Source organism: Lissotriton vulgaris, chromosome 11, assembly GCF_964263255.1.
Source record: "Lissotriton vulgaris chromosome 11, aLisVul1.2, whole genome shotgun sequence".
Lineage (NCBI taxonomy): Eukaryota > Metazoa > Chordata > Amphibia > Caudata > Salamandridae > Lissotriton > Lissotriton vulgaris.
The window spans coordinates 979575270-979593995 of NC_141699.1; the positions used below are offsets into that span (position 1 = coordinate 979575270).

Here is an 18726-nt window from a genome sequence, read left to right on the forward strand (position 1 = left end):
ATTGATCTGAAGAGCTTCTGTAGCTCTGCTCCATTTATTCTCCATTCTGGGCTTGAAGGAGGGGGATAAACCCCAACCTATGGAAATAAAGTTTCCTCCCCTGCTATGACCACTTCCTGCAAAGTGAAGCATATTTTAGACCCAGAATTCACTATTCCTCCAAATATCTACATGATGAATCTTTCCTTGGTGTGTGTGTGTCTGTGTGAGCCATCTAGACCCACTCCTAATCTAATTAGGGGATCTCCCGTCGGGCTAGAGATCAAGGAAGTGGGGGTGGTCTGGGTCCTATGACAACTGTTTTCTTCCACGGATTCTGTCTGTGAAGTCCAGCTTATCTACACAGTCACCTGCCTCTCCCTGGCTTCTACAGGAAGCAAACCTCTTCCAAACCAAATAGCTGTATTGTTGTAGCCCTAGGCCTCCGCACACCTACTCAAGGAAGCAGCTTGGCTCAGGCTGTCAAAAGGCTGGCCAATCAAACGACTTTCCTGTAATAGTTATCATATATCCAACCATGGCAAGTCTTGGATTTATTGTAACCATTATTTTGATACTTGGGAGGCCAAGCTTGCCTTGCTTGCAAATAGCCGCACAATAGTAGCGCTCCACCGGCCGCATTTCAATCCTGCATAATCCTAAAGCGCAAGTGGAATGAAACTGGCCATGTTAACTTGTTAATCCTCTCCCAGTGATCTGTAAGTGGCAGATTCCTGGAATGGCCTCTTCCAGCTGAACTGTGCAGCTGGGAAGGCACAGTGTTGTTGTTGCAACAGGGCTACATGTCACCTGCGGCAGAGGCATAGGAGCAACTTGCTGTGGTGGATCCTTAACTCCAGTGTCACAGGGATATGCATTGACTTGGAGGCCTTATCCCCATCAGCGCTCTTCAAGCTACAGTAGATGCTAACCTGGGAGTGAGCAGAGGTCCGAGCCTTGAGATGGGTTCCCTGTGGAAGTTGCAGAGATGTGGACTGCCTGGGGCCTGGTCTGGAGGCGCGCGGCCTGTGGCACCCAAATTGCTATGGTGAGCAGAGAGATCATTTGGACACAGGTGAAAATCTGCCAACGCGGAGGGCAGGGAAGGTGTGCTTTGTCCCCCCCACATGGTAGATCTGTGTAGACGAAGAGGTAGCGCTCTCCCTGGAGCTGGCGTTCAAAGGAAGCCGCTTGGAAACAATGGAGGCTGTTGACCGCTGGAAGCAACCGGACAGCCTGCATTGTGATCCCAGTGGTGTTGAGTTGAAAATCCTACCAGCAGTTGTTGACCTGTCTGGCACGTCTGCACCCTACTAAGCTTCTTGGGATACTAATTTTAACTGGCCCACAAGGAGAAGCAGTGACCTGGGCCGACAGCCCTTTCCCCTTTCCTAAGAATGCTGCAGGGGTATGAGGGGCCCGGATGGTCTTTGTGGGCAGTGAGCAGTCTCCCCCTGGCAGAGGAGTGAGCAGCATATCGGGGTACACAATACAAGTTCCAAATTACTTCTATTTTAGTGTTCCCTGTTGCACCATGGGGGGTCCTTGCCAGACCTAGCCACTAGTGGGATTTTGCTGTGGGCTAGCTGTTTGTCCCGTGGCAGGGGCTTTGATGGTGGCTACTATTGTTGGGTACCTTTTTCATATCAGAACTGTGGAGTGGAAGATATCGCTGGGTGCAAAGAGATGACTCCAGCCTTTTGGGTAGACTAGGCTCCCCTGGCGGGTGATACCTAAACATGAGGGTGGCTCACCCTGCACTCTCCCGAAAGTGGGTTTCTGCACACTAGACTGTGCTGGCGGCTCCTTCCCTGGGGTGGAGAGACAGAGAGTTGTGGGGCCTACAAACCTAGGGAGTTCGCACCAATCTTTGGTTTGTGACAAGCAGCGCCCCAGCAGTTAAATTTCAAACAGCTACGAGAAGGGGTGAGTGGGTGTAGACACCATCCACATTGATGGGTAAGATGGATAAAACACATTCAAAACTACAGTTTGATCCCAGGAAGAAACCGAGAGCTCAGGATAAGGAAACTGCCTTGTTGGTGATCAGGATGCGGGCCCGGGCGCAGAAATTAATGCCGCTCTAAAGCAGATTCCTATGGTGAATTAACAAAGTCACACAAAGATTGCTGGTAAGAGATACGCCTTACCATTTTGAATGGATCATATTTCGGAAAGATTATATAAGTAAACAGAGCGCCTGGATATGGTGGAGCAGATAACTTCAGAAGTTGAGGACGCGCAGATCAATGCAATGGCAGCCTAGAAGAACATGAACTAACTCCTCCTAACATTGCAAGCAAATGCTGAAGATTTAGAAGCGAGTTCCAGAAGTAATAATTTAAGAATGGTGCGCAAAGCAGAAAGCACTAACATAGACAACATGGAGTGCTTTGTGGAACAGCTTCTCTCGGACCTGCTGTGTTGTGAAACATTCTCTGAAATGTTCATCATGGAGAGTGCACATCTTTCCCTGGCACCACATCTAATACCGGGGGCACTGTCCCATCTCATCATCGCAAAGCTGTTGAATTATAGAGATAGGGACTTCGCACTCCGCGGTGTAAGGGAAATCAAGGTCCTTAGGTATGGGGGCATGGATTTGTCCCTCTACCCTGACTTTACTCAACAAGTACCGGAGGCCTGTGAGCAATTTGCCCCAGCCAGGTGCAAAGTACGAGAGCTGATTCAGGAGTAAAATATGTTACATACAGCGCAGCTTAGAGTTATGAGTGGTGGTAAGGCGATTATATTCACTGATCCAAAAGTATTGCAGAAGATCCCGAGGACTAGGGAACTCAAGAAATCATGGCACAGGTCTCCCGGGCCAAACACTGACACAGAGGGAGACAGGCAAGGTTTGGAGAAGTGAGTCTTTGTTCTCCCCAAAAACTGATAGATACAACCTCAGCATTTGTGGTCCATGCTGTGGGGGTAAATGCTGGGACTGCCTCTTACAAAGGAGACTGATATTAACTCTGCTACGTACCTAATTCATCAGTTCCCTTTATGTTCTCCACAGAATGTCTTGCTCAATTTGTTTATTGCTGTTATGTACTGGTTAATGTCAGGAAAGGATTTGGAGTAGGAAAGAAAATCTTGGTTGCAGGAGGGTGCTGTCTACTAGATGGAATGACAATTCCAGTGATCCTTGCATCTTCTGCACAGTACTGTGATTGTTTGCAAACATGGCCAGGAGCATGATCTGTTCACAGTTTTACTGTTTTGGTTTTCTACTTTATTTGCACATAATTCCACTAACTTGCAGTCTGCCCGACGATACAGGGGCTTGGTATGCAATCGTAAAGCCCACCCACGTGTTTACCAATTGTTTTATTTGAAAGGAGAAAAGGTTGTGGCCAGGGTGGATCTTGGGAGGGTATCATTTTATTATGTCAGTTGGGGAAAGGTGCAATGTGGGTGGGGAGTGGGGAACACTTCATGCTGCAATTGTTAACATACAAGAAAGGTGCACAAAAGGGGTTAAGTGTCCAGACAGCAAACAAGGGATGGTCAGGGCCATGAGATGGCGGATGATCACACACAAGGATCCGGTGGCCCGTCGCTGGTCTGCTTCATCACTTGAAATGTAAGTGTCAGAAATGACTGTAGAAAACTCTGCAAGATAGTAGCCTATCTTAAGACACACACTATAGATTTTGCCATACTACAAGAAACGCATTTGGCACCAGGGAGCAGACTATTAACACCTAGCAGAATGCAGGGCCAACGTTGTTCTGCAGGATTCACCACACACATTAGGGGTGAGCTGATCTGGGCTCGCAGAGGCTTGAGAATCAAGCTACAAGAGGTATGTATGGATCCAGATGGGAGATATGTAGTGGTGAAATGCAGTAAAGATGACCTGATGGTCCTACTGGTTGGAGTCTATGGACCTAATTATGATGACCCCCAATTCTATCGCTCTGTAAATGTGCAGCTGGCTCAGTGGATAGGCATACCTCAATTATGGGGTGGTGATTTCAACTGCATGCTTTTCCCAGAGCTTGATCATTTTAAGGGTCTGCTGCGACACCCGTTGGCGGCAACTCATGCTATAATCGATATAGTAACACAGAATGGGCTTCTGGACATGAGGTTACACTCACTACTCTACTGCTCATGATGTCCACACATGTATTAACTTCTGTTTGTTGTCTTGTGAGCTGGACCTGTGGCTCTGGCGATGTGGACCTCTCCCCGGCATATATTCAGACCACTTCCCAGTAATATTGGAGATGGAGCTGCAGCCCCTGCAGCAAGCCACATTTAAATGGCTCTTCCCTCCATACTCATTTTTAGATACAGTCTTTAGGAAAGACCTGTCACAAGCCATAGACAAGTTTTTCACCATAAATGTTGGATCAGTAGGCAAGTGTGCCATGGTATGGGAGGTGTTTAAAGTTTATATTAGAGGAGTTTGTTTGTCCAAAGACGCTGGTGTTTTTTCTCTCTCTCCATAATCAACTGGCACAACTCAAACTAGAGCTTGCAGAATTGGAAAGACAACACAGGTAGACTGGGGAGAGATCCCTCTTACCCAGTATTAGACCAAGATTGATGAGTATCATAATGTGACACAAAGTTAGGTACAGCATCTGGGGAATTATGAGGTGGCTCGTGTGCACGGGTGAGCGAATGCCCTAGTGCCATTCTAGCCGCCTTGATGCGACTCCGCCGGGATGACGATGCGATGCTGGAGGTGTTGGATGAACAAGGGAGGTGGGTGCACACTACCGAGGAAATAGCAGATCATTTTCAGAGGTACTACACTGATCTATACATGCCACAGCCAACTGAGGATGAGAATTCTACTGCAGGCTATCTTGCGCATATAGCGATGCAGTGGCTTACAATCAAACGAAGGGAGGGGCTAATAGCACTGCCTGGGGAGATTATGGCTGCATTGAAGGAGATGCCATCTGAGAAGGTGTCTGGTACAGACGGGCTCACTGTAGTGTTTTACAAGGCCTATCAGGACCTACTGATCACCCACCTGGCTACTCTTTTTGAAGAAATGGCCGCGGAAAGGCAGATGCCCCCTACCATGAGGGAGGCTCTCCTGGTCACCCTCCTGAAGTCGGGGAATCTAACGAACGCCTGCTCATCACATCAACCACTATTCCTATGAATGTAGTCACTAAACTATATGATAAAATACGTATGAATGGTTTAGCTCTGATACCTGGTGTGGTAGGGGCCGAACATTTTGGGCTTGTTCCGGGATGCACCCTAACTTATAATCTTTGAAAACAAAATTGGAGTGGTTCAACAGCTAGATACAGAGGTGCGTGCTATTACACTCTTCTTGGATGCTGAAAAAGAATTTGAATCCGAAGAATTAGGCTTTATGAGGGCAGTGCTGTGGCAATTTGGGTCTTTTTACAACTCATCATTGTCCTATACACACATCTGACTGCTTGAATTCGGATCAATGACAACATTTCTGTGTCTATTGACGTTGGTAGGGGTTGTCCCCTGTCCGATCTGCTGTATGCATTAGTGGCAGAGCCACTGGCCTGTGCACTACAGGAACATCATATGCACCACAGTCTGCAGTTCCCTAATTGTAATTTAATCATCCCAGCATATGCAGATGACAAATTGCTGTATATACGGTACCTGGAATAGTACCTAATGCTGGCATTGCTGGATGTGGTCTTTTTTGGAGGGCACTTGGGGCTGCGTATAAATTGAGATGAGTCCATCTTCCTTCCACTCACACTAGTCAAGACCCCGATGCAAACAGACTTGCTAATGTTGATGCATTGCCTCCCTGAAAGGTGCGCTTTCCAGTGTATATTGTATGTTATTCTGTCAATTTACTCAACCACTACATTATTGTCTAAGTACTGCAGTATGTCACTGTGGAACCTTAAATAAAAACAAAAAAACATTATTTTGATACCTTGAATGGCATTGTTAGCTGCATCTAAAGATAAGCTTTATTAAGTTTAATAAAGCCTTCCCATGTTATCCAATAGTGCTAGTAGCACTACAGAAGGGAAATTCCTTTGGCTGTTTTTAGTTACCAAGCCATATAAAACATCCTATATATTGTCCCTGGTTTTATTAGCTATGCACCCTACCTTTTGAGGCACCTAGGGCAGACCTTAGGGGTGACTTATGACTCATAAAAAGGTAGTTTTGGACTTTAAAATTCCAAGGTTGATTATGGACATAGTTTGTTTTTAAAAGTAGCCTGCAAGGCAGGTCTGGCTTTAAAATGACACCAGACACCACAACAGAGCACCCGTAAGTGCATTATGCCCACTGGAATCTCAAAACCTACATGCCCTACCATATATTAGTGATTTAAAGGTAGGTTGTCTTTGCCAATTAGAATTACACCAACTAACATATACCTTAAGAGGTCAGATCACTGACCTTGGGACTGGTTAGCAGAGTCAAGGGCACTTTCAGAATCAGTAACCACCAACATCATAAAAACAATATGGATGGTCAGGGCAAAAAGGGTGACTTTCCTACAGTTCCTTCTCATTTTTAGGAGTTTGGAAAAAATTATGAATGGACAAATTAAGGAAATGCTTTTTAAACCATCAATCCCAGCTCCTTTTTTGTAGTTTTATAGTAGAGTCATTATGAATTAGGAGAGCGATCTTCTGCTTATAACGGGTTGCGGCAAACAGCCATGATGTTTTCCTGAATAATTTCTACTTATCACTATTAATGAATTATGCTTTTGTCCTCTTGTTGAGCATGGCTGTGGATTTTCTGTTGTCTAATTGAACACAGATTAGCAAAATTCCTGTTATATTAAAGCTCATTTCCGTGCGAGTAATATCGATGTTTTGTAGGAGTGTCAAAAATGTGTGAATTTGCTTTTGCGTAATTACACAAAATTATAGCAAAATTACATAAAATGATGTCTAATTACATGAGTAGCAAATTGTTATTTGTCACTATATGTTAGGGTGACATTTAGGGCCCCATTAGGATGTCGGGCGGATCGCCACCGCCATGCGGGCGTGGCGATCCGCCCGACATCCTTCCCCGCACGCCACCCATTTCCCCCCCCCACCATATTACTATGGGGGGGGGGACCGCGGCAGACGGAAAGACCGTCCGCTGCTTTTCTGCCCGGTCGACAAGTCGACCGGGCGGAAAAAAGTTTAATATGGTGGTGGTGTCTGTTAGACACCGCCATCCATATTAGGATGTGAGCTGGAACAGGCTTTTCCATGGCAGCAACGCCGCCACTAAAAGGCATGCGGGAATCTCTTGTGGGGGCCCGTTACGGACCCCCAAGGATTCTGAGAGGTGGGAGCACACATGGGGGGTACCTATGGTACCCCCCTGCACTTCAACGCACAACGTGGCAGGCACCGCACGGTGCCTGTCATGTTGTGCATTGAAGTGCGCGACGTGCATTTTTAGCATTGCGGCGTACTGTGCTTTCAGTACCACACGCCGCAATGTTAAAAATGCGGGATGCGCCCACCAGTGTGGCGGGTCCATCCTAACGGCACCCACGGGACCGCCGCCCTTATGGCGGGCAGTCCAGTTTTTGTCCGCCCGCCATCCTAATGGGGCCCTTAATCTTTTGTCATTTCTTGTCACAAGGATGCATTTCGCTGAAAGCACCGCAAACAACAGCCTCTCACTCTGTTGTTTCAGTGCATTTGCGGTAAAAATTAGCAATGTGTGCTACATTTTCAACAGCGAATGGAGAGGATTTATGTGAAGTGTCTTAATTTTTGGGAATTCTGCATCACAGCCGTGGTGCGAAATTTCCAAAATTACTTGAATGACACTGTTGTAATTTAAATTTCTCCCAGGTCAAATGTTTTGGTGACGGTACATATGACCCCTACGGTACAGAGCTAGAATATCGATGTATAAATATCGATATACAGAAATATTGAGGTAAAAATATTGTGGGATAGAAAAATCGTTTGAAAAAATATTGTGGTCAAGAATATCGATTGTTAGGTAAGTAAAATCGATTGCAAAAATATCGAAGTGTCAAATATCGTTTACAAAAATATAGTTGTTAAAAATATCAATATATTATTAATGTTATGTATTTTAGTATTTTGTATGAGAATTGTTTGTATTTATAGTATATGTGTTAAAATTCTAGTCGGTAACCTTTTTTTTTAATACAATTTTGTGTTTTTAGTTCCGTAGCGGGATGTGGGTTTATAGGGGAATAGGGTGGGAAGTAATTTAATTATATAGATTTTATTTATTATTTATAGTAGTTAATACATTTTTTTAAATTGCATTTTGTGTTTTTAGTTCTGTAGGGGGTTGTGGGTTTATAGGGGAATAGGGTGGGAAGTCATTTAATTATATGAAATGTATTCAATAGTTTATATGTATTCATAATTATATAATTGTGATGGTATTGAGTTAAATGTGTACATTAATTTAATAATAATTGTCTGACAATTAGGTGTTAATTCATTTAAATTAATTATTTATTATTAAATTATGGTAATTGTTTAATTAATTTTAGTTGTGTGTTGTGGTGTTTAGAGGTGTAAATGGTGGGAAGTAATGTATTTCTTATTGATGAATTATGAATTATTTGTTAATTAATTTGTATGAATTAATTAGTAATTATTATTTGTAATTGTGTAATTAATTTTAGGTGTGTGTTGTGGATATTATAGGGTTAAACAATGTGTAATATTTAATGTTTATCATCTTTTTTAATAATAATATATTTAAATTTAAATATTATTTATGTTAATAATGGAAACTAAATGTAATAAAAATATTGATTTTGTTTTTATTCGCGTGGTATCCAGCACTTTCCCTACTGTTGCACTCATTGGAGTGGGAATGGTAATTTTTCCCCCTCCCCTATCCAACACTTTCCCTGCTTCTCACTACCTGGAGTGGGAATAGGAATTTGTACCCCTCCGCTGTCCAACACTTTCCCTGCTGTTGCACTCACTGGAGGGGGAATAGTAATTTTTACTCCTCCGCTATCCAACACTTTCCCTGCTGTTGCACTCACTTGAGTGGGAATAGTAATTTTTACCCATCCGCTATCCAACACTTTTCCTGCTGTAGCACTAACTGGAGTGGGAATAGTAATTTTTACCCCTCCACTATCCAGCTCTTTCCCTGCTGTTAAACTCACTGGAGTGGGAATAGTAATATTTACCCCTCCGCTATCCAACACTTTACCTACTATTGCACTTACTGGAGTGGGAATAGTAATTTTTGCCCCTCCGCTATCCAACACTTTCCCTGCTTTTCCACTTACTGAAGTGGGAATAGTAATTTGTACCCCTTCGCTTTCCAGCACTTTCCCCGCTGTTGCACTCACTGGAGAGGGAATAGTAATTTTTACCCCTCCGCTATCCAACATTTTTCTTGCTATTGTAATTATTGTGTTGTGAAATGTATGTTTATTTATTTTTTAATACTTTAATGTGTTAATTAATTATGGGAAGTTTTATTTTATTTTAAAATACTGATATATGTATATATTTTATTTTTATATAATTTAAAAAGTTTATAAATTAAATAAAGATAATAGTTAATAAAATGTTTTTAAGTAAATATGTGTATATGTACATATTTTTGTGTGTTTATATTTTTTTTATTAGGTTTATTTGTTATATTTGGTTAAAATATATATTAAATGCAATTTATTTTGTTAAAAATATTAATATTATTTAATTTTTTTTTAAAGTTATATATATTTTTTAAGTCGATATTTTTTACATCTATATTTTTTACTTCGATATTTTTGATTCGATAATATTGTACTTACCTGTTTAAGTACAGGGATTGAATATTTTTGTATTCAATATTTTTACATCAATATTTAGTAAACTATATTTTTTACATCGATATTTAAACATGGAACTGACTCCTACTGAGGGGGGATCTAGAAAAGGGTTTTTCCTTAAAGATACATTTTTGGAGGACACCTCTAATTTTTTCTCTCACTCCCAAATGAATAATTTTTTTTTGCCATTTAAGGAGAATTGGGAGCAATTCATCTGTTCCACGTGTTCGCATGATGAAATAGCTCAATGCTTGGTTTAGTTAGTGTTTACCGAAAAAAGTAACACATGATAAAAGATGAATACATTTTTCATATCCATTGTTGTAGAGCACTCCATGAGCTAATGCTGTCAAATAATATATTTTCTTTGAGTTAAGGTCTATTAAAAGGTTAGACATCATGGGCATTTTTACAAAAGTATTGCCGGAGAAGAGGTCTGCTAAAATTCAGGAAATGTCCTTGCTGATGGCATCTCATTCAACATTGATTGATAGGGCTTCCTTCAGATTCAAAAGTCACTCAAGGTTCTGGTAGGAGTTTGGGCAGGGAGAATGTCTTCTACAAGGCATTTTCTGCTTCAACCAATAATCATGCAGCAAAGAATTAAGCAAAATGCTGCTGAATCTGCATAATCAAAAATGTCTACATTTTGTGTGCATCAGAAACATTTCACTCATTTTTACTTGTGAACCACACTAGTTGTTCGCTCTTGTTTTAGTGCTCCTGAAATACATATATAGTACAGAAGGGGATGAAAATAGTTGGGTTTCCTCTTCTGCGATACCCTATGTGGAGGAGCTCATGCATTGGTTCTGCAATATACAGTGGGCGTTCCATTATGTATGGGAAGTGAACAGACACATGACAATGAGGGTTGTGTTTGCCCATGATTCTGCTCTATCTATAACAGTTACACAGGTACCTGGACACAAAGGTCCTTCAGGAAGTATTAAGTTAATACTACCAAAAAGGTGATCTACAGTAACATGACCATCTGGCCACATTGTCTGAGAAAGTAAAAAGTGTCTAGTAACCATCCACAATTGATCACCCCACCATGTAGATGTGCAGTCAATGGTTGCACTCCTTGGTAAGGTGGAGTCCATTCCACATTCCAAAGACAGGCCAGTGGTGTGCCTGCAAAACAAAATTGCCACAACTCTTGAGGCATGTGCACCATGCAACCTACCTCTACTTTGTGTTCCTGAAGTCCTCTGTAAGGGTGGGTGCAATTTGTGGCTGCAACCATCACCACGAGTGTCTTAAACCCAGTTGTCGGGAGACTACCTGCTGAACATCACACATTTGTGAGCGCATTATTGCATTCTTTCTCACTGGTGCTCTTTCCAGCACATGTGCAACTCTTAAGCGACCCCACCACCTTGGTAACCAAGCATCCATAAATTCCAATATGAAGATATGTGGTCAATCTGAGTTGCAAAATGCCTGTCAACTCTGAATCTCTGTTATGTAATGTTATATGAATTTGTAGAGAGTACAACTCAACCCGGAGGGCATCTGGGTGCTGAAAGCAGGAGTAGGAAGGGCAAAGCCTGGGCTGAGGTCAAAGAACCTTATGTTCAGTTTCATGCAGAAGAACTGATGAGATGGTTCTGTTGTGCAGAGGCAGTTTGTTCCAGGCTTTGGAAGCAATGTAAGAGAAAAACATCAGGTTGACCTGGTTTAGCGTTTTCAATGGATTTGGGCAAGTATTATTCCTACTACTATCTGGAAAAACACAGCAGCGTCCCTCACTAAAGAGATAATAAGAGACTGCCTCAAGTGCGACAAGTTAAGGGAAATACCATGGCTTGCAGCAGTGAAGGGGAGCTTGAGTAGTAATAACTATGCACTGGTCTTCTCAAACCCTCCCGAAATTGATAATATGAACAAAAAGGTCCTCTGGGGCCCTTTACGCCCATTATAGAACACTAAGAAACGAAAGGGAGGCCCAGAAAACGTCTGTAGCAACCTATATATCTGTTGAGGATACATTAAATACACCATCTAGTTATCTTTTAAAATCAATAGGTCATTGGGAGAGAGGTCTTCTCTTCCATTTAAGGGCAGGCACTCTTACATTTTTATCATGTTTTCCTCTGGGGTACAATGCTAATCTAGATCAATTACCATGCCCCTGTGATGGCAGGAGCGGGCAAACAACATCCCACTTTCTATGTTTTTATAAGTTTTATATGGAATACACAAAACAGTTTTTGAAACCGTTTTAAAAAAAAACTTTGCCTATTTTTCTTGATGCAGCCTATATGGAAATTCTTAAACTGGAAAATGTTGAATTAACTGTTCGTGTAGGTCCTTTTCTAAAAGTTGCAGTATGCGCCCGCGACACAAATGTGCACTTTATGACACCTGTTTTTATTGATTTAATTTTTATATATTATGATCATGTTTTATCTAAACCCAATGGATATTGTCTGTAGATTCGTTTTTTAGTTAGCCCACAACAATCTAGAATGGTTTAAATTAGGAGGGTTTTTATCGATAACTGTTTTTATCCTGTTCATAACATGATGTTCCTTATGTATGATTTTACTCTTCTAATATTATGATTAATGGGCTTGTATATTTGCTTCTGCTGTTATATGAACTGTGCTTTTATGGATACACTACTAACCGAAAAAAAGATTTTTGAATTCAATTTCGAAGTATTTCAACTGAGCTAGGTGTCTGATATATTTTAAAAAGGAACTGAAAATTACATGGAAATTGTGTTTGCACTTGAATTCCTACATGCTCTTCTCCTGTTCCTATTTCTAGTACCCTTTCCCCCTTGTGTATTTCACCAGTTTCTTCCTACTAAAATCTCCACAGGGAAGACCCTTGGATGTGCAATATTCCATCACACTTGTAATACTGATTCTGCCACCATAAACTATGTTTATAGCCAAATCGGAATTATTACTTTTCTTCTAATGAGGACTTTCGAGTTTTCCCTTGAGTTCATTCAAAGAGTTAACTTATGTCATTGGAGACATCATGGTGCTTCTGTTGTTGGGAACAATCTAATCTATACCAGGCACACAAAATGAGGGTACATACTGTAGTACATTTGGTCAGTTCATGCAATGTGTAATTGGCTCTATTCCAAACATAGGAATAATTTTTTCTTACAAGTGACAATCTCATACCTGCTGTGTCACAGCTGCAGCCAAGTTTCCACCAGCACTGTCCCCCGACACACAAACTCTCCCTGGATCAACATTGTACAGGTGAAGAATTTCTTTTTGTAGAAAATACTTTGTAACAGCATATGCATCTTCAAATGGTGCTGGAAAATGATGAGCGGGCGCCAATCTGTAGCTGAGAACAAAAAAACATGTTAATTAAATCTCTGTAGTAAGCTACCAGCTACCACACGGTTCCTTGTGTGGTTATGTAATCTCAAACTCAAATGATGCAATGAATTACAGAAATCCAGAGGGCTTTTTACATTTATAGCTTTTGTTATTCCTTCCTGAAAAAATGCCATCAAATCTTACCTTTTTTGTTTTGTAACTGTAGACCAATGTTTGTGAACAACGTGTTATTTAGTAATTTGGAGAATAAAAATCAAAAACATCGGTGTTATGTTTTCAGTTCTTTTCCAAAGGCAGGATGTGAAAGTCCCACCAAGAGTTGTCCGCATACATTAAAACAAACAAAAGTGAATATTTGAGATCAGAGTGGTTAAGCATATAATCAAAACGTCCCAACATGTTTTTGCTCAGTGTATCCTTATATCTTCATTACATATTCCAAGGATAGCTGACATAGGACATAATGTGATGTCGTTGACATTTTGACCCTGTGTTATTGACAATACATCATGGCGGGTCTTCCTCAGGACTAAGACAGACCAAAGGGCAGCCTTAAATGTATTCAAAGAAAGACACATATGTCTTGTCCAGAATGTTATCCGTTAGTTAAGTACCATAACATCTCAAATCCCAGCCGGGGTTCACTCAATGTGGGGGATGGGGTTTATTAGTCTTTGATCAGTTAACCCCCTTCAATCATAGTCCTTTTGGCCCATTTGGGGCTTCATTTGTTCCTGATTTAGAAATCGAACACACAGGAGGACATCAGACAGGACAGGTGCTGCTACTGTCCACATTCTAAATCGCAGCATTATGTTATGTCCTACTCATATAGAGGTGGTCTAAGTGCTCTGTTTCCAATGTTCCACAGCTAAACCCAGTGCTAGCTCTGTCATCTGAAACCTTTACCAGCACAAAATTACTGCCTGGCATGGCATCATAGACCTTGCATCATTCATGGCGAGCTTTAGGAGTCCAATGCAACATTTTATTATTATACTATGTACGAAACTCATGCCCAGCATGGTGGTACCAGGTACTCTGCCAACTACCATCTACTAAATACATACATCTTTTTACACAATTGAATTAGTTGTCTGATTCCTACTTACCAAGAAATATCTTCAGTTGAAACAACTGTACTGCCTATCTTAACATATGGAGCCACATACTGGTTCCTGAGTTGCAACAGAAACTTACTAGAGAAGTTAATTTAGAGGTGCTTGCTTGGGCCAAGGAGTTGTGTTCACTATTAAAAAATTGGATTGGAATCATCATTAAAATCCATTAGGCTGTCCTTGAAGCTTTGTTTACATAATTGCAGGTTGAGCATATAAACATATTCAGTAGGTATGCTTGCAGTCAATCATTAGCAGTGGTCCTTCCACAACAGGTCCACTAGTTTTTAGGTGTCAGGACAACCACACTTTCAAGGTCAGGACACCTGAGGCAGATTTCTCCTTCCACGTCCTCCAAGCGAAGATATTAATATGACTAGGGAAATAACAATGGCAGCATCCACTGGGTGTAAACTTACTGCACTGTTACATTATACGGCCACTGCAATAAATTACAATACATTATAGTCTCTCTTTTTAAAAAAAAATCTTGAGACACTGAGTAATTGCCTTGCAGGCTTCTACTGCTCACTCTAAGTATGCCCACCGAAAGCCTTTGGTACTGCTGGCTTGTACAGCTCAATCTTGGGAGCCTAGCAGTGGCAAAGCTAACAAGTCTGTCTTTAATGTGCCATTGTATGCAAATAGTATTTGTGCATACCTGCATTGGCATGTGTTAACACATTAAAACTATATTCTGCCAATACCTAATATATATCACAGAAGGACTTAATTAAGTTGAGGGCTTGGAAGAGAATCTTATGGCGGCAGATTGAATGAAAGAATGAATGATGAGTACTTCTTTAGCGCACGGCAACTCAACAAGTGTACTGGTGCTGATTATGTAACTCAAAGCGGGAAAGGAGGCAAGAACCACTTATCTCTTGTTATACTACTGTCTAAGTAAGAGGGTTTCCAACTCCTTTTAAAATTTTACTTTGTCCGGATAGCCCTTAGTTGTTTAGGCAGACAATTCCATGGATCGGTCATCTTAACATTAAAGGAAGAACCTCCCATCCGTTGCCTTTTGTACCGGGGACCCACAATTAGACTAGCATTGGTAGAACTCAGTGGTCTTCCGGGGCTAAATTCCTGAATTCTTTCCTTCAGGTGTGCAGGCCTTTTCATGCAAAAGGCTGGGTGTGTCAGGGTCAGTACTTTGTACATTATAAGTTTACAAACTGGTAGCTAGTAAAGTCTATCCCTTAATACTGATATTGATGTGTATTTTGGTATTTAATACAGTAGGAGGACCACCTTTTCTGCACAACTTGTAACCACTGACTCTGATATTTCGCGAGGCCTAACTATAATCAATTAGCATAGTCCAGACTTGACAGGATTAATGACCTGACCACTGTGACTTGAGCAATGTGTGAGCTAAAAAAGAAACTTCTTCAGCATTTGGTGAATTCAGATGCACATTTTCACAACTGCTGATACTTTTAGGTAGATTAGGCTCAAGAAAATTCTATTTGTATCACACATAGATGCCAACCATTAGTACTTAAATCAGAAATTCTAACATATTTACCAGCACAGTCTTTGGCAGTCCCTTGGATACGTTCTTATTCATCACATATGTCACGTATCATTATACCTGCCTATGAAAGTTTAAATAATACTTTACATCATTGTCTCGATTAGGCACCTATTAATAGTGAGTACATTGCACGAGTCACACGTTTAAGTAATAATTGGAAAATCAAAGTTTGTATCATAAAGAACCTTGAGTACATATTTTTAAAACATTAAAAACAATATACTTACTCAACTGATACAACAACTGCATTTAGCTTGTGTGCAACCCATCTCGCGAGAAGATCATACGACTCAACGGCTGGAATTCAGTAAGGTAAATTGATAGAAGGTGTTTAAAACAATGACGCACAACTTCGAAACAATGCCTATATATAACGATTACTTCAATATTGCTTTTTCAATTCAATTCAATTCAAAAAGTCTTTATTGCGATTGTTCATCTTAAAAGACAAGACAGTAAATTGATTACAAATGGGTACACTATATATACAATACAATAACTAAGAGCTGCCTTTCAATTTTATCAGTGAAATTTAAAAGAATAAATACCTATAATTACAGTTAAAATCATTTCTTAAGAAGGTATTAAATAAATCCAATGCACAAGACTTTAACACATCATAATAAAACCCATAAGATTTCCAATTCAATATAATCGATATAGCGACCCAGCAGTTTGAATTTAACTGTTGTGACCCTCCATTTTCAACCGTAATACCCATGCCCAACTCAGGAACTTAGCTACTCCATTTACTGCGACATCATTAAAACCAGATTTCAGTATCCTTTTGGCAACCATCCCGGAGGTAGTTCCCAAGGTCCGACATACTGGTTTCAGCCACAAGTTTCTTGGTTGCTGATAGGCCGGACAAACAAATAGAAGGTGATCGGGATCTTCTTTGTGGTCAGGACAAAAACGGCATTTATCACTTGTAACTGGGTGCCATTTGCAAGTAAACCTGCTGAGCGGTAATGTCCCAACTCTAAACTGATGGTAAAGCTTGCGATCTAAGGGCTTCATTATGAGATCCCAATAGCTTTCCAAACATGGTTCATCTTTTAGCTCAAGGAAATCCCTAGTCAAAGTAGAACTAGTAAGGGACGAAAACCTTCGAATTTTAATTAGCTCCAAATATGCTGCTCTATAAGATTCTTTTGAGGGAAATTCCGCCGTCTCTGGGCTATCCCAAAGATCCCTCATCCCCATATCAATAAGTAGATGTTTAATGCCAGTCAGCCATGGGATCCTATGGGAGCGATCCAGTCCCCTTACTTCGGACAGTGCCCTTGCAAAAAGTTGGAGCTCTGGAGTAATCCAGAGACGCCTTCAAAAGGCTAGCGGCCTGTAACCAGCAATATCCTCAATTGTATGGCAGCCTAGGTCAAAGAGCAATGATATTCGAGGGGCTGATTGAGGCAAACCCACAACCGATCTCATAAATTTATTCTGGGCTAGCGACAAATCAGTCAAATTACAAAAGCCCCATATTTCAGCCCCATATAAGGTAACAGGAATAGTTTTTGTTGAATACATTTTAACAACAGGAGCTATAGGCTTGGTTAATGATAACCTGTGTTCCTTAATCAATGCTCCAGCTAATTGGGCATGTTTCAACGTGAGCATCTTCACTTGAGGTTTCCAGCTCAGCTTATCACCAAAGGTGACGCCCAAGTAGGTGAAGACATCGGTCTGCTCCAAGAGATTTCCTCCCATAACAACGCGGGCCTTAACGGGCTTGGACCCATGGAGCACCATCAACTTAGTCTTCCCTACGTTAACCACGAGCTCATGTTCACGGCAAAACACCTCAAAACGAGACAGTGCCAGCTGCAACCCCTGTCTTGTCTTAGGTAATATAAGGGTGTTGTCCGCGAACATGAGCAAGGGCACCTTCTGGCCAGCTAGTATTGGCGCGTCCGTTGGGTGGTTATCAAAGTACTGCACCACCCCATTAATGAATAGAGAGAACAGGGTGGGAGCCAACACACACCCTTGTCGGACGCCGTGCCTACCTCAAATTTCTCTGTGACCTGGCCCGGTTTGCCCCAGCGCACTTGGGCATAAGTAGATTCGTGAAGTCTTACCACAAAGGAGACTAACTCTTTAGGCATCCCTAATCTTAGTAAAACCTCCCACAATTTTACTCTTGGGACGACGTCAAAGGCAGATATTAAATCCACGAAGGCAGCAAAAAGCATACCCCTACCCAAAAAGACCTCCTTCCAATAGAGTAACACGAATCTAAAGGCTTGGTCCAGGGTCCCCATATGAGATCGGAACCCCGCCTGTAGAGGTGTTAGGATGTCATCTTCAGTCATCCAACCCTGAATCCTTCCCAATATCACACCTGCTGCTATTTTTTGCACATGGCTTGGTAGTTCGGGCTGGACTGTTCCCATGAGGCACAGGGTCAAGGCTGATTTGCATATAGCCATTGTCTGACCTAGAGTGGTGTGGAGTGCAAAAAAAAGGATGGATTTAGGCCCAGATCTGTGTACTGGGGTGAATGTAAGACATAGTTCTGCATTCTGTCCATCAACTGTGTTTTTTGCAATTTTCACCCCGAGTGGGCTGGGTATGCTCAGACGTGAGTCCCAGGCTCTCCACATCACTGGAGTCAAGCTATCCAGGCTGAAGAAGGCTGATAGCCAGAAACCGGTCCTTGGATGCTTGATTCCGGCCTAGGAAAGACATGGCTTGGTAGTTCGGGCTGGACTGTTCCCATGAGACACAGGGTCAAGGCTGATTTGCATATAGCCATTGTCTGACCTAGGGTGGTGTGGAGTGCAAAGAAACGATGGATTTAGGCCCAGATCTGTGTACTGGGGTGAATGTAAGACATTGTTCTGCATTCTGTCCATCAACTGTGTTTTTTGCTATTTTTTGCACTGCATCAATTAAGCTGATGGGTCTGTAATTGGCCCGAGCAGAACGATCACCCTTCTTATAGATCGGAATAATTTCCGCTCAGAACCAAGATACGGGGATTGGAGCTCC

At 41.6% G+C, this 18726-nt stretch overlaps 1 protein-coding gene across 1 annotated transcript in view; it reads right to left on the bottom strand.

The window, feature by feature from the left end:
* The window catches only part of LOC147683806 (arylacetamide deacetylase-like), a 116426-nt gene that overhangs the window by 8295 nt on the left and 89405 nt on the right, over positions 1-18726 (bottom strand). The window contains exons 3-4 of the mRNA XM_086944204.1: positions 15957-16026; positions 12901-13072 (exon numbers count right to left, since the gene is read on the bottom strand). Of these exons, the coding sequence (XP_086800330.1) occupies positions 12901-13072; positions 15957-16026 (242 nt within the window). The remainder of the gene's footprint in view (positions 1-12900; positions 13073-15956; positions 16027-18726) is intronic.